The 17,304-nt window shown below is 33.1% G+C and overlaps 1 protein-coding gene across 6 annotated transcripts in view; it reads right to left on the bottom strand.

Moving 5' to 3' along the window:
- RALGPS2 (Ral GEF with PH domain and SH3 binding motif 2) overlaps positions 1-17,304 on the bottom strand; it is a 134,078-nt gene that overhangs the window by 23,763 nt on the left and 93,011 nt on the right. For all 6 annotated transcript variants that reach the window (XR_016022737.1, XR_016022738.1, XR_016022739.1 and 3 more), the window contains exons 9-14: positions 12,175-12,312; positions 10,918-11,008; positions 7,001-7,068; positions 5,075-5,210; positions 4,131-4,282; positions 824-878 (exon numbers count right to left, since the gene is read on the bottom strand). Coding sequence is in view for 1 of the 6 variants with exons in the window: in XM_088801594.1 (XP_088657720.1) it covers positions 824-878; positions 4,131-4,282; positions 5,075-5,210; positions 7,001-7,068; positions 10,918-11,008; positions 12,175-12,312 (640 nt within the window). In the remaining 5 variants the exon portion in view is untranslated. The remainder of the gene's footprint in view (positions 1-823; positions 879-4,130; positions 4,283-5,074; positions 5,211-7,000; positions 7,069-10,917; positions 11,009-12,174; positions 12,313-17,304) is intronic.

Here is a 17,304-nt window from a genome sequence, read left to right as displayed (position 1 = left end):
ATTCATATGACCTTCAAAATTCAATCTAAATGATACTCTGGTTTAGAAACTTAGGTTGCTTGGTTTATATGCAAAAAAGAGCAATTATTTTGGTCAAGAATCAAGTATAAGTATAAAAACGGCAGAACTGAAATTGTCAAAGACAATATAAAAATCCTAATGAACATTTAGTAAAGAACAATTATTTCACTAGTTGGCTACCTTTTTAAGGACAGCTGATATTGACAGATCAATATGGCATGACATGTGCTGCAGGCCAATGATGGCTTTTATAGCTTAAAGCAGTAAGGAAAGGAGAAGGAAGTAATTCAGTATAAATCCGTGTGCTCTGTGCAACTTTGAGTTAAATTCAAATTCAAACTTTAAGCTGCTTTACTTACTGTATAATTTAAAATCTATTAAGTCTTTTGGCCTTTGACAAAGTAGCAGAGCATGAAGTTGACCATTCTATTAATGCTTTAAATTACTTAAATAAATCAGAATTCAAGAAAATACTTTTATTTTTCAACACATAGTAGATAAGTTGACTATGATTATTGTTTTAAAATTACAATTTTAAGTGTACTAAAATTTATATACATATGTCAAGCCACCAAGTAAAACATGCATTTGTTAGATAAGACTCCAGACTTAAAGATCAACTCCTAATTTCTGCCATCATCAGGAAGCTTAAATAGTCCCTTAGAGACATGTAGTAAATATTATCTTTTAAAATTCATATATGAATTCATGTGAATTATATTATTCACATACTTTAAGACAGACAGAAAACAAACAAACGAACAAAAAACTAAAAGCAGTTCAAACGGACAATTTTTCTTACCTTTCGAAGGCAGGCCATGAGGTCTCCTCACTTAGTTCAGAACCATCACTGCTCCCTAAAATCAAAAGTTAGTTTATTTTTTAAACAACAGAATTATAGTTTGAATTTTTTATTTAAGAAATTTCTCTATTTGTGCTTGTAAAATGATGACGGTGTCATTTGTTGTTGAACATATACATATTAGTTCTTCCTTCTAATATTATTGTTGCTAGATTTATTTTGCAATATGTGGGAATATAGTTGACAAGACTACCTAAAATAACAAATTAGCATAAAACATTTTTTGCATGTCTACTTATAGCTCAAATTCATTAATACACAATTTTTGTACCATTAGAGAATGCACATAAGCACAAAATTTTTCCTTATTAGGTTTGCCATAATTTAAAATAATTATAATTATGAAATTCTTACAGAATTTCATGGCATACTTCTTTCCCTTTGTATTCCTCTCAATACCTATTAATACCCTAAGAATAAAAAGCTTAATGATTTTCAATTTTTGCCTTTAGAGGCAAGATAGAAGAGGAAGGAATACTTTAAAAAAAAACCACCAGCAATAACAATAGCACCAGAGTATCTCTCTGGCCAGAATATCATTTAAAATAGAAAATTTTTAATTAGGTAAAGAAAAAACTGAGGGGAATCAATTTGGCGAGTCCAAAACAGCTTAGATCGATTTAAAAGTTATTTTAAAGATAATTCTGGCTCTCAATAAAAAGCGATGATTAATATGTCCCTTATGTATCAAGTTGAATTATCTATTCGACTTTCACAACCAGTGCTCCATGAAACTCAGACTCTAGTGCTGTAAGGTATCCATTACATGCGATAAACTAACACCTCTTCTACTATGTATTTAGAATGGCACTAGCTATTCATCACCCTTGAAAGAGTGGAATAAACAGCCACTGAAATAATTTTCTGGTTGTATGGTTCAGAAGAGAAACTGGAGGTAATCTGTTGGTGGTAATCTGCTGGTGGTAGATGACCTTTTGATCTATAGCATTATGCAGTAAAAATGGAAAATTTAAGCATAATTAGTATGACTTATTTGTAGAAAATGCAAGCTTTTCCAGAAGTCTGGTGCTCACATTGGACGTGCTTCCCACAGCTAAGGAAGACTACGCAGGTTTCTAGGACGTCTACACCACACTAGACAATGTTAGAGGCCGTGGTCCTAGTGTTGGTCAATTTCTCCAGAGTACTTTCTCAAGCTTCTAAGGTATAGATTAACACAGTACATAAAACTTACAACTAAGGAAAACACCCTTTTGCGATTTTGAATTTGTGTGTGCATGTGTATTAACACCCACCATTTGTGGTTATAGACATACTTTCTTTTCAGAATGCTAAAGCTTTGAAACAAAAACCCTAGGAGGTAATGCCTATGTCTCATGTTCTTAATTTACAAATAAGGATGTAACAATCTTCACTGTTTATCTATGTAAGAGTCATAAAATAATTAAAAAATAAAGACAAAGGCAAAAATTAGACTCTTCCTGTCCTAAGAGAAAAGTCTCCAAATTGAGACACTAACTGTAACTGAATGAAATAACTAGATAACTTATCTTGTAACCAAAAGAATATTTATGAAAAGTAAAAGCCACAAATAAACTAGAATGTAATGTATTATCATTACAATACTTATGGGAAAAAGTCAAATATTTTACACACACACACACATACAAACTTGCTGTAATTTTAAAAATTATTAATTTTTGCTTTAAGTGACATGCAGGACTGTGTAAGTGCAACAAGTTTTTAACTGAGAAAGTTCTTCCTTTTTCTTTTTTATAAATTATTGGTGTATTATTTTTCAGATTGAGACTGATATTTGCATATAGGCAACTTACAGCATTAACAAAAAAGTATTTCAGGTGGTCAACTTGTTTCTATTTTGTATATTTTGTCATCATTTAATCATCTGCATTTATGAAAAGAGGAATGTAGGAATAAAAAAACTGCTGAATGGTGTTAGAAAGCAATAAAGCAATTTCATTTTCAGGGTTTGGAACTCTCAAGGGTTAATGAAGTCAGTACGTTCAAGAAAATGAACTCCTGCATTTCTTTCTATTGATGGTTCTTCAATATTGAGACAATCATTGCAATAAGAGGCTTAGCCCTTGAGCAACCTGGCACTTCATAACAGAGAACATTTTCCTCCTTTGTTGCTTTTTAAAAGTAAAAATAGCATTGCATGGAGATTTTCTAATTATCAAAAGAAATAATGGTCATCTAGAAGATTCGTAGGATAAATAAAAGTCAGGAAGTGAAAACCAATTCTCTTAATCTCACATCCCTCTCCAGTCTGGTCCAGATTTCTGCTCCCCTTCATAGGAGCTACATCTTTCTTCACCTCTAATTCTCCAATCTACTCCAATCAAGCTTTGTCCCCACTATTTTATGAAGCAACTCTAGTCAGGGTCACCAGTGACTTTTATCTTGCAAAATCCTGATTAATTAATTCCCACCCTCATCTTCTCTTCTTTGCATTGGATATTGATACATTCAATACTTCCCTCCTCCTGGAGATACTTCCTCTACTGGGCTTTTGTGATACCATGCTCTGATTTTTTTCCCTATTTCACTGGCCCATCCTTTTGTAAAAAAGAAAAAAAATGTAATCAGATCTCTAAACGTTAGAATGTCCTCTCTTATTTATTTACACTCTTCCCCCTAGGTGACCTCAACCAGTCCCATAGCTTGAAATACTATAAATATGCTAACTCTTATACTTCTATCTACAGACCTGACCTTATCCCACTGAGTTTCAAATTCACACATTCAGTTACCTACCTGACAACTCCACATGGATCAAATGTGCCCAAAACAGAATTCCTAATTCCCCAAATCTAGTCACCCTTCACAAATACCTCACCATCTACAAATAATTGCTCTTCTGGTCCTCTCTACCATGGTAAGCGCCACCATCTAAACTAGCTACTTGGTCCAAAAAAATTGGGAGTCATACTTGACTCTGCCCTTTCCCTCATTCCCACATCCAAACTGCATGCAGTAACCGATTCACCCAGCCACCTTCTTTTCCCACCATTCCTCAAATCTCTCTCCTTTTGGAGCCAAAAACACCAAACATTTTTTAAACTATCATGAATTATTAACTTCAGTACTACTAGTAAGATGATCTAATTGCTACTTTGCTTTTTTTTTTTTTTTTTTTGCTACTTTGCTTTTTATCAAATTTTCTCTATTTGTATTAGTAGGGTTAAGGATGTTTTTCAAGCTGAGTTTTGTTAAAAATCTCATTTTACAGAAGTTGGAATCCTCTCAGAGAAATATTTCTTACCTATTGATATTCCACTAGAAAGAGTAGAACTTTCAGCTTGGCCTCGAGATGGTGCATGGGGCTCCATGACACTGTCATCTAACAGATGCCTTGGCCCTGCATTTGGGAACGTTGCACTCTTAAATTCCGCTGTGTTCATTTTATGAATGAAACTGGAAACAAAGAGAAAATTTTCATATCTTTTATTAGCTACTAACTCAGGATATAAAAGACACAGAAAGGTTCAGGATATAGATTTATCTGCTATCCTGTACTTACTTCTGAACTCTCCTACTAATGAACACATAGGCATTACCATAAAACCCTCAAACTAACAGTTTAGGGAAAACTTTTTAGGAAACCATGCCATATCTACCTATGTAACAGAGAATGCTCTAACTTTATCTTGACTCTCAGGACCACTAAAAAATTGTTTTTACATTCACTTTTGGAAAATAGCTATTAAATTTTCACAAAAATCACGGCAAAGGTGATCTATGGGCCCCATTTTGAGTAAACAATCTTGCAAATTAAGTGACATTAAACAAAAAAAAATCATTTTCCCATTCTTTATATTTAGGAATAAAAAGAACAATTTTTATAAAGCTTAATTTATGGTGACATATTTTAGTTAAGACAAGCAATGACTATCTTGATACAAACGTTATATATAATTTAATAGTAAAATGGTATATTGCTTTCCTGATTGTATTTATAATGATGCTCTGTGATGTTCATTTATCTTCCCTAAATGTGAAGGTGCTTTTGGGAAAAATTCATTCCCAAATTAAGATAAAGGAAGAACTAAATGCTTTTAGCAAACAAGATATTTTACTGAGTCAGGAAAAGACCATTGCAAGAAAAAAAAAAATGCAAGGACACTATTTTGTTCAATAAACTAAATAGAAAGTAAATACAACCAGAAACAATTTAAAAATTTGGAAGATAAAATTAAAAATGCTGACTTATAGCCCAAGCTATGGCACTTCCTATGTCCATGTGGAATCAGGTTCCGAGGGGATGGTGGCGTCTGTGGTAGCAAGGCTCCTTCTGCTGCCACACTTTTCCTTCCACTTTGTGGAGATGCTCCTACTTCAGGACCTAAGGGTTCAATTTAAAAAGAGAGCAAGGGAGAGAGATTTTCAAAATACTTTTATTTTTAATTTCTTTATGTAAAATATAAAATGTTTTTAAATGGTTTAAATTTTAAGATAGTATTAATATGTTAATTCCATTTAATTGACTGAACATTAGAACTATTTATTTTCTGAGTCTTAAAACACAAAATCCCAAAACACAAAATCCACTGATTTCTATCTATCTGACTTGCACTAACGAGGCAGTATAAATATTTCCCCCATTTACAGAGGAAGCAGCCGAAATTAGAAGAGATGGGTGCAGGGTCTCACACCACAGATGAAACCTGGACTAGACACTCGGGTCTTCCAAGTCCTAGTTCAGAGTTCAGTTAGTTGTACACGTAGCTTTCTCACTCTTACTTTCAGCTTCCTCTTACATAAAGAATATGTAGGGCAGGTCAAGCATTCAAGTTAGAATTCAAGTCTATATTGACACTCTTTAAGCTATGGGAATTTAAAAAACCCCTCAAAAGTATAGATATGCAAAATATCACTATTTTAAAATTATTTTTTAATTTTTCAATTACAGTTGACATTCAATATTATATTAGTTTCAGGTGCACATCATGGTGGTTAGACTATCCTCACTGATAAGTCTAGTACCCACCTGGCACCATACATGGTTATTACAATATTATTGACTAGATTCCCTGTGCTGTACTTTCCATCCCTGTGATTATTTTTATAATTGCCCATTTATACATCTTAATCCCTCACCCTTTTTCACCCAGCCCCCCAACTCCCTTCCCATCTGGTGACCCTCAGTTTGTTTTCTGTATCTGCAAGCCTGTTTCTGTTTTGTTTGTTCGTTTATTTTGCTTTTTACATTCCACACATAAGTGAAATCTAAGTATGGTATCCGTCTTTCTCTGTCTGACTTAGCAAAGTATCACTTTAAAGAAAAGCACTTTTAAGAGCTTTAGACTGAAATGTTTTCCTTTGCTTGGAATAGTCTTCCCCTTGGAAACTATCATGGCTTATTTCTTCACTTCCTTTATAACTTAGAAGGGTCTCCAAATATTTTTTAGAATATACAGTAATATGAAGCTTAGTACCAAGCAAGATCTGTATTTGAAATTTAAAAAACATACTAATCAACGATTTCTTAAATAATGAGTATATCTCTTCAGTTTTATATTTTTGATTACGTGTGGTATATACATAATATCCCCATTATAATGCAACAGGTAAATTAAGGGACCATGACTACTTTTTAATATTTTCAGTACCTCATGCAGTATTAAGTAAAATTTTAAAAAATTAACTCACTAAAACTGACTTCTGTAATTACTCAAATTGGCAGAATTTCACACTGAGGTCACAGAAATTTCTCATGTAATCAACCCTCATCGCCTAGGACACTGCTCTTACCAAAAAAAAAAAAAAAAAAAAAAAAAAAAATATATATATATATATATATATATGTATATGTATATGTATATGTATATGTGTATATATATATTTATATATGTGTATATATATTTATGAATGCTTATCTGTTATTTTCTGTCTATTGCATCTATTTTCCTCGGTTAGTTGGAATACTTGTACATTACCGACAAACTACAAGTAACAACTCTTTAATTAAAAATCAAAAAAACCCAAACAAAAAAACTGATACATTTTAATACTAAAAATAAATTTTTGTACACAGTATAAAATGTGCTAAGTATTTACTTACTTTGGAGTATATCCTTTCTTATTAGGTTATCAGATTTATTATTTGGTAATGAGAAAAAACTAGGCACTAACCTACTAAATCTTCCCTGGAAGCAGCAGAACGTGGTGTGCTTGTCCCTGGTTCTATCTTTAATGAAAGCCTAAATTTTAGAAAGAAACAAAACACATACAGTGATTAACAGTTGACAAAATAATATTAAAGCCATATATGTTCTTACAAAAAGCTAAAAACATTTTTATAAAATAATCTCAGCTATGTATATTTCTTCAAGAGCAATCTTCAATAGTTAAGTCTCCTATCTCTTTCATACAAAGCTGATCTTATGGTTATTCTAGGAAACATTAGGGAGGGGAAAAACATTAAAAAGTCATATTTAAAAACAGAAAAGTCTCCCCAAACTACCCCAATATTGACTAACAATTCTAACATTTTTAAAGATAGTTGATGAATGACTGAAAGGTGATTTAACTTGAATGAAGTTATATTGATAACTAACACTTAAATTGAGAAGCTTTTACATATATTATTAGATATGCCATGCAAATTCTTTTTAGAATCTTTACTGGATGGGCTAAAGCCTTCTGTAGCACTGGAAATTTTAAAAACACCTTATTTAAAACTAACCATCCAAAAAACCAACCAATCCAACTTATCAGAAGAAAGATCTATACAAATAAAAAGGTTGTTTGTAAAATTCCTGGTAAATCTCTGTCCTAAGTCAAAGTTTATTAGCTGGTACTTAAGTTCCATTTAGGATCGTATATTGAGTTTTGAGTTCCATAGCAAAAAGAGATTATGATTCCTATCAGTGGAAACTATTTCAGGAAACAGGATACTAAGGTGATTGTAGAGAATATTTTGGTGTAGTCTACAAAGCCTATTATTACTAAGCATTTGTCTCAAAATTAATAAAAGCATTTTATTTTTTAGCATTTATGTGATTGCATAATGCAAGTGACATTGATAATGATAAATCTATTATAGGTTCTAAACTTATTTCTTTGGTAACCTAAGAGGAAATTATATACAACCATATTCTAATGATTTGACAGTATAAAATGCATGTATTGAACAGATGTATGATAAACTGGGACTCTGCTCTTTTTCTTTTTACAGAGCAGTTTAATTATTTGGGCTACAGACGATACTAAATCCATTCCTTTGATAGTTACTGAACACCTGTCTTGTGTTGGGCTCTGTGCTCTCAGCCCTGGAATATAACAGAGATCATAGCAGATGCGGTGTCCCTGCGCTTCTGAAACACACAGGCTGGTAGGTGGAAGACAAACAAAACAACTCTCATTGCCTAAAGCAGAACCTAAACAGAAGAAACAGAAAGGACACTGGGGGTGAATCCCAGTGCATCAGTAGCAGCTGATAATTGACAGCAGTATAAACAGCAGAAGTATCTTAAAAAGCACAGGAAGCCTAGCCAGAGGGTGAGCTGCCTGTATCACCATCAAAACCCACATAATAATAGTGATGCTGATTCACTGAGAAAAGATACTATGTTCAGTATTAAAATGACTTCAGAAGAATTTTGTCTTGATAAAATCACATGCATATAATTTGTAGTATCTATACTAGCTGCCTCTATAGATGAAGTTGCCAAAAACAGAGGCTTTTAGATAAATGAAATATCATTTTTATTTAAATCTCTTTCATTATGAAAACCATTTTTTTCTAACTAATCATTTTAATGGCTCCGATATTAAAATGCTGGTTTTCAACACATTTAATTAGTAGGTTCATGCAATATAACGGTGTTTTAGAAAAGCATCTATCTTCTTCAGGCTCCCATCTGATGATGCTCCACCACCAGCAAGCGACTTGTGGTCCCTAACACACGGTTTCCCACCCTATTTCTCCGATCATCCAGCTCCTGGAACACCTTTCCTCACTCTTCATGTGGAGCTAATTCCCACTCATCTCTAAAATTCAGCCTCAGGTGACCTCCTAAAGCTGTTTATGTTTCTTTTCTCCTCACTGTTCCCACTTAGGCTGAGTCCCCTTATCTCTGTTCCCACAGCATCCTGGGTATATCTCTATCACAGTACTGTTTGAATTGCTTTGTAATTATGTTTTGCATTAGACTCAGTTTCTTAAGGGCAAAAACAAGACCTTATTTTTATAATCCTAGCAACCAGCACAATAATTCGTTTATAACAAAAGCTTAATAAATATTTGTTAAATGAATATAATGGGAAGGCTGTTCTGGTTATAGCGACTCATGAAAATAAAAATCAATATAATAGCATAAGCTTTCCTATAAAAACGGAAACATCTTATATGTCAGTTTATACAGAAAGTTGAAACTACTTCATGGCTTAAACGGCTAACTTTACCCTTTTAGCAAAATAAAGAACAACTTTTAAATAAACACTTTATTATACTTTCACCATAGTCAATAAAAATTTACCATCCTCTATAACTGTACAATAATTTCTTAGATTTCACTTCTATTGAATAATTAAACTTTAACTTCTTTTAAGTCCAATACATTTCTTGAGTCAGATACAGAAATTTTTAATAGCCACTTACTCATATTTTGAGTTTTAAGATAAATCTCTGTACCTCACTGGACAAAACATAAGTGTTTTGTGCTATTCAGTAATTAGAGAGATGGAAGAAACAGTGATAAATGTAAGATATAGACCATCTAACTCAAGATTGCAATCTAGGGCAACAATAGATTTGTGAAACAACTCAAGCCTTAAAAACCTGATCCAATAACAATGTACATTTTCAAAAGAATTACCATGTAAAATCTTTCCAGTAAAATAAAAATTGAAATAGAAATACAAAGTGGTAATGTGTGGTGGAGGAGATGTCAATAGAGCTGTTTACAAACATTAATAAAATTTTAGATACTTTAATGCATACATCCAGAGCTTCTTAATATATTTCATATTTGAAGAAAAGTCATTTCTAGGTGTTAATCAGAATTTCTAGTCTTTTATTAATATTGTGTTCTAGAGAATCCTTTAAAAAATTGTTGAAACTTAATGGAACAAGGAAGTTGATAATCACTATCATATGATATAACTTTTATATACTGCATTAACATTGAAAAATAACCTAGTTTTTCATTTTGATAAATTTTTAAAGTATGACCTTTTATTAGGAAAAAGTATTTACTGAAGACACAAAGTTAAACTTGAAAGCTTGGGAACAAATGGCATAATAAAACTAAACAACAAAAAATGATCTTTAAATTAACAAATGAAGCTATAAGAAAACTGAGAAGCATCAAGAGAAATAAGCTCTTTATCCTCCCTCTCATCTTGGGGAAAAAACCTGGTAGTTATGATGTATAACATACCACTGATAAATAAAAAGAGTTAATAATTCAAAATTCCCTCCCACCTTGGACACTACAGTGGATGGTAACAAGAAGGAAATGAACATCAGCTATTTTAAAAATGATTTTTAAAATCCTTAATACAGAACTTTCTATAATAAATAAAAGGGTAAGTGTGGTGCTATACCAAACAAACTGTCTCTAACCCAAAGGCAGGAAGGTTAATATTCTTTCAAACCTCAAAAACAATTCAAAAACAAGTTCAAAGATCAAAACAAGTTCAAAGATGTGTCAAAAATTATCATTAAAAAAGGAGCAATTTTTCTATTTGTAGACAGTTTCATTATTTTTCAGTCTATTAAGAGATACATTTCCATAAAGACCAATGCTTGACTATAGAGAGAAAGGAAGAAATTTAAACTAGAACTATCAAACCTAGCTCTCAACAACTTGAGAAAGATGAAATACTTCTTAATTAAAGAACAGATGAGGTATTTGTATATTGACTCAATTATGTTAAGTGATTAAAAAAAGATACATGTAAACCCCTTTACCATTGTAAAGGTCCCAAGGATGAAGCATTTATTTGCATGATATCACGTAGCCTATAGATGTTTTAAATATATGGGGGCGAGAGGGTGGAGGACAGGCAAAGTTACACAAACCACTTTTGAAATTCCAACTTACTTGTAATTATCATCTTCCACAAACTTTTGTAGTTCTTCTATATACTGAACAGAGTTCAGATATTTTTGGACGTGAGGCAACATTGGGATATCTAGGCAAAATGTGATAAATAATTAATGATCTAATAAAATATATTTTAACCAGAATTTTAAAAATTAAGCTGATAAAAGTACATTTAAATGTAAATTAAAGCCACACAGCACCAAAATTTAGAAGGATATTACTGAGGTAAATATAATTTAATGTAAACTGAAGGTAATTTAGAGAATCACAGTTGCATGCTATTTGTATAGATGATAAAAAAATGAACAGCAAAAAAACCCAAATGGCTCCATTACAAAGTCCTACATACTTGAGTGAGAAATTTCATAGAAAAACATCAGACTTCACTGTGATTGATGTGTGTGTGTGTGTGTGTGTGTGTGTTTTATTTTATTTTTTTTTAAAGAAGACTAGCTCCACTTTGTAAATGTAGTTTTTCCTACTCAGAAATTTCAAATAAGATTAATTTAACATTACAATTTGGTGTTATGTTGAAAAATATTGTGAAAAGGACAAAATAAGAGATTATTTGATTTTAACATTCAGTGATTCCCTATCCCCCCCACTTTTCAGAAGTTTTTGAGGTTTTTCTTGAAGTATAAATGCACATAAGTTAGCTTTAAGACCAATTTATTTTAAATAAATCAGATAATGTAAACTCACTATTTTTAATATTATAAAAATTATATATCAGTAGCCTATCTTTACTCCCTATCAAACTGAAAGCATCCAAACATTTAAAAAAACCCATTTATAATCATTGGCGCTTGAGTAAGCTCTTTATGTGTTTCCATAAAATACATCATTGACAAAAATTGGTTATTTACTCAATATTAGGCTCATGAAAGCTAGTCAATTGTTACTAGGATCAAGGGTCTTAGCTCTTTCCCTATCTGAAAAAAATACAAGAACTATTTACATAATAGCTCAGGGAGATCAAATGTGATGAATAGAAAATAATTTTGTAAATTATATTAACAAAGTTGTTACAAAATAGCAGAAAAGCAAAAGATAAAACTTAAAATTTTAAATATGAAACACTTCAATTCCTTAAAAGATCTTAACAAGGATGCTAAATATTAAACCGTGAAATAAAACCACCATTACTTTTCTTCATGATAAGATGATCCCTACTGTGTGAAAAGTGGCCATCAACGGTGTAAGTAATCAGCACTCACAACATGACTAGCTTAGCATCATCCCCCAGAATCTTACCATATTCACAAGATTGCTGTAAATCAGAAATTATTCGAAGGATGTTATTCATCAAATTCGACCTTTGCTCATTTTCTAGAATGCTGCCAGTTGACGGGTATGCTGAATCAATGTATGTTAAATCTGACAAATAGATACCTGAAATGAAATTAGATAAATGAATGTTTTCCTACTTGTAGCTTGGAAGAGTATGATGGGGGGGGGGGGAGGGAGCTAGCTGATAGCTGTATTTCAATGCTACATTTAGAATGTACCGTTGTTAATACATTGCAGCCTTGTAAAAACATGACCACGGAGTCCCAGATTTCCGTGGAGCTGGAGTCAGATGTGAATAATATATGCTTTTTGTAAATATCTTATGATACCATTTTAAAGTAGGGTTTGAGGCTTGAGACAGAAACCCTAGCCCCTACGGGACCTAATGGAAAGATGCTGAGCTCTTGAACTGCCCGTCTCTGCCTCTGCCTAGTTGTGAATCATGGAGACAGTTATTTTAATCTCTGAGCCTCAGTTTTTATGTCTATACCACTAGGACCCTATTTTCCAAGCTGTGTATGTATAGCCAGAAGAAATTATGTAAGCTAGCCTAGGCAGTACCTGGCATGGGGTAGTTATTTAATGTTAGTTCTATCCCCCTTTTTCTGGAGTTGATAACTATCACCTGAGTCTTAATTCAAGACATTTGAAAATTGTCTCATTCTGATAGAAATGTCTTGTTTTAAAGATTAACAGTTGGCTTTCTGAAACAGTTCATGTGACTACAAATCTGTAGTCACAAAGAGTATTTAACTCTTCCGCCTTCCCACCATTTCCAACAAAAATAACATACCCCCCAAAATAATGTGGTTGCACTAATTCTGGATATCAAGGTCATTTATTTTAAAATATTTCATGTAAAGTATATGAGACAACTATAGTTGGAGAGAAAAATACACTTTGCTAGTTTTACCTCATTACTGAATGTTCATGAACTCTCAGGGTAAATGCAACCAAAATGATGGACCCACTGTGTTCCAGATAAGCCCTATGTTTTTTCCTCATGCCATTTCTTCCATTGTGAATGTTTCTTAGACTCATCTCTGCCCATCTAAACTATCTCTTATATCCAGGTCAGTGGCGACAGTTCTTTAGTTTTCTCAGATTCCAAGAAACGAAATAAGGAACTGTCTAGTCCAACCCCCTCTTTTTATAGATGAAGAATCCGAGGCACACAGATACCAAAGGAAGTGTCAAATGCCCTGTGAACCATTAGTGACAGAGCTGGATCTCAGAGTATATATGTACTTATACCCCAGGTTCTTTTTCTTTTTTATTACACTCTGTTGTAAACTCATGCAATATATATACCATTCACTTGGTAATTTTTATGACTTTATAATCTTTTTATTTAAACTTTCTCATATTTATATCTTATCTGTTCAAAACTATAAACTCATTTAAGGAGGTTGCTCTCTATTTTGCATTCTAAGAATATGAAAATCCAGCACAGTGTTTCGACAATGGTTGTTTAATACAATGTAAAAGGTTGGCATGGCAATCCTTTTACTCATCCTAGTATCATTTCTTTTCCATTCAGTAACTCTTAACAGTATTCTTAAGTCACCTATTATAAATACTTCTTTTTCTTTAGAGACTCTCAACTTCGTTTGTTGTGACTGCAAATCACTCTACAGTGAGCGCCTTTCCTTTTCTCCCAATCTCAGAGGAAGAAGACTCCCTTTCTTTTTTCTAATTCTAAAGTGTGATTTTGAATGTAACTCTCTGCCTCCTATAAAAATCCACTGTTGTTTCCACTATCACTCAACCTCCGGGTTCCTTTCTGGGCCGTGCACACACATAAATTTCCTCTACTTAAGAAAACAAAAATCAAAGCAAGCCTTCCTTCAAATTTGATTCCCTCAAGATAGGATATTTGCCCTCTCCCTCCAACAAACACCTTGAAAGAAAAACACGGACTAGTACACTTACTTATGCAATCCTTCATTCTATTTTTAATGTAATATTTGATATCGGGAAAAATTGCGATAGACTTTGAAATAGGCCAAAAAAATTACTAGGTGTCCTGTCTCCAGTGCATCCTTTTGGACCTTTTTGGCTATTTTACAACTCTGTAAATTGTTTAAAACTGGCAATAATATAAATTCTGATCCACAAAAATGCCAGTGAATTATGTCCATCCAGCGGGATGTAACTGATCATAGCCCTGTGGATGCTGACCAATTTTGCAACTATTTGTAAATTCATGTCAGCATTCCCGATCACCTATATGTATACGTGGTACTTTGAATTCTCCTTTGAAGTGGTGTCAGATCTTCCCAATTTCCTTATAAACATAATTATTTAAATTAAACCTTGACATGTATTCATTTTACATTTGTGTATCATTTTATCTGTTACAAATTAGATTTTAACACATTTAATATCTCCAAACAACAAACGTTTGCTATGACCAATAAACTAAGAACTACCTCCCCAAGACCGTTAAATCATCTAGATTGTTTCCTCCCTGTCATCATCCCACCTCCTGTCCAGAGGTAACCACTATTCTGAATTTTAAGATTCCCTTGTTCTTTTCAAGACATACGTCTGTATCCCTGTACAATATATCACTTTTACTTATTTTTGAGCTTTAAAAAAATCATAATTTATGTGATTAAACAATAATATCAGTAAAGTTAGAACAGGTACACAATAAGTGATTTATAAACATTATTAAATAAATTTTTTTAAATATGGTCTTCTGTGAATGCTTTGTCCCACTTACTATTTTGTTCCTAAGGTAAGGCTTACTCACATTGGTAAACGCAGCTCTAATTTCTTACACTGGGAATAAACTAATATATAACTATATCACAATTTACTCATTCTATTTGATAGAATTTTGAATTATTCCCCCCGCCCCCATTGCCACGTTGCTATAGACATTTTTGGACATGTCTCCTAGTATATACATGTACAAGGATTTCTCTGTGAGATACACATAGGATGGTATATTAATGCTCAACTTTACAAGATAGGGCTACATTATTTTTTTTTACCACACTTGAGCGTAGCCAAAAGGCCAAGAAGCGATGCCATTGTTTTTTAAAGCCATATGAATTCACATTCCCACTGACAGTAAGTTTCTACTGATCCTTGTGTCAACATTTGGTATTATCAGTCTCCTTAATTTTTGTCAATCTTGTATCAAATGATACCTCACTGTGTTTTAATTTTCATTTCCTTGACTAATAATGGCGTTAAGCATTTATATTTCTATGAACTGTCTTTTGTCTGTTTTTTCCCCAGGGTTGTCTTTTTCTTATTGATTTCTAAGTTCTTAATATACTGTAGAAACTAATCCCCTCGGCAATTAAATTTTATCCAGTCACTCTTCAACCCACTGTATAATCTGAAATCAATATATATGACGCTGCTGCAACTGATTCCAGCAGAGGCATAAATGGCCTCCTTGTTGTTCAATTTGTAAGCTTCTCTCGTGGTCTCCTCTTTTGTCTTTCTGCAGTCTTTCCACCATTCCCTTCCTTCTTTGGTTTTCACTGGCTTGAACCTTCCAAGCTTCCTGCAACCCGGGTTTTTGTTTTCCCTCATGTTCCCTGGAAGCTGGTATTCCCTCCCCATGGTCTCTCATTAATCTTCCCACACTACATATACTTTTTCTGGATTATTTTACTTCTGTAGCTTCGACTATCGCCAAATTGCTGATGACTTTCCAAATCTCTCTATAGAACTGAGCTCCTGACTTTCATTTTCAATTTAACATTCCAAACTAACCATTATTTGTCCCTAAACATCTGCCATTCCAATTTCCTACAGCAGTTAGTAATATTACTAATTGCTGAAGTTTGAAAATCACTCAAATGAAAAAGCTCAGTAGGATCTTACTATTTCACATTTCCCCCAGATTAAGCTATTAGTGACTACAACATGACCACTGAATGATCAAGTAGTGTCCTACATACTATAAACCAGAGACTAGAGGCTGGCTAGACAAAAGTCCATTTGTCCCGATGTTTTCAAAATCAGGAAATATCATAGCTAAATTCCTAAATGACTCTTTTCCTAAAAAAATGGGGAGATCTGGCAACAATGAGGTACAGCTGAAAAAGGTGCAGATCCCATTATATTAACCATTAGGATGTCAGTTTGTCATAACCCTTATTTTCCTGTTACCTTAGTTCTGGTTTACTTCACTTATTACCCATTTTTTTCTTGCTGCGAGCATTTATCTTTACAGGTCCTTGAAGTTGCAACCCCTGGTATATTTTATGTATCTCATAGGGATTTAAAGAAACAATTAATTCTGTAAAAGAGGCAGAAACTAAGCTAACTTTAAATAAGGCTGTGGATCAACAAACTGTTGATGGTACAGCTGCCAGAAACTATGAAAAATAGCATAAGCTAAGGCAACAAGGAGCGGGAAAAGCACATGGTATGTACAGAAAGTAGAAGCCCAAATGTTTTATCTAGCAGCAGCAACTAGCAATTGTATCAGTGAGAGAGAATGTGGCATAAAGCTTTGGAGTCAGATTCTAATCCCCAGTTCCATTACTATTGAAGTGCTAAGCCAAGTCACTTAAGACACCTAAATGTGTATTTCCTCAGCTACTGAGTGAGTAATCACATTTCTTGATTTAATAAAGTATAATAGCATAGTTAGTACTCAACAATTAGTAATTCTTTCTCCAGCACCCTAATTTCACAGCAGAAGAACTGGGCCAGAGGTAGGTAAAAGTGACTTGTCTAAGTGCACACAGCCAGTGGGTGGGGGGTCAGAACTCTGCCCCCAGAGCCCCACACTCAGGCCAGAGTTGTGTCTGCGTTTAAATCACAATACGTCAGCTGTAAGAAGAACCTTATTCAGATAAGAGGGGTCCTGTTGTAGAATGGGAGGAAGTGACATTATATAACATCAGAGTTTAAGTTTAAAAAGTGTTCAATTTCTGAAAGAATTTTATACAGATTTCCATATATATATATGTGTGTGTGTACACACACAAACACACACACACATATATACATATATATATATATCTTAAGAAACATTATATGGTAAAATGTAACATATTATAACAACATCAATTTTCCTATTAAAACCTTCTGAAATTTAAAGCTGCTTCTAGGCTATAT

Source organism: Rhinolophus sinicus, chromosome 11, assembly GCF_057876585.1.
Source record: "Rhinolophus sinicus isolate RSI-liver-muscle chromosome 11, RSI-T2T, whole genome shotgun sequence".
NCBI lineage: Eukaryota > Metazoa > Chordata > Mammalia > Chiroptera > Rhinolophidae > Rhinolophus > Rhinolophus sinicus.
The sequence above is the reverse complement of the archived record's forward strand: the minus strand, read 5'-3'. Positions and strand labels throughout refer to the sequence as shown.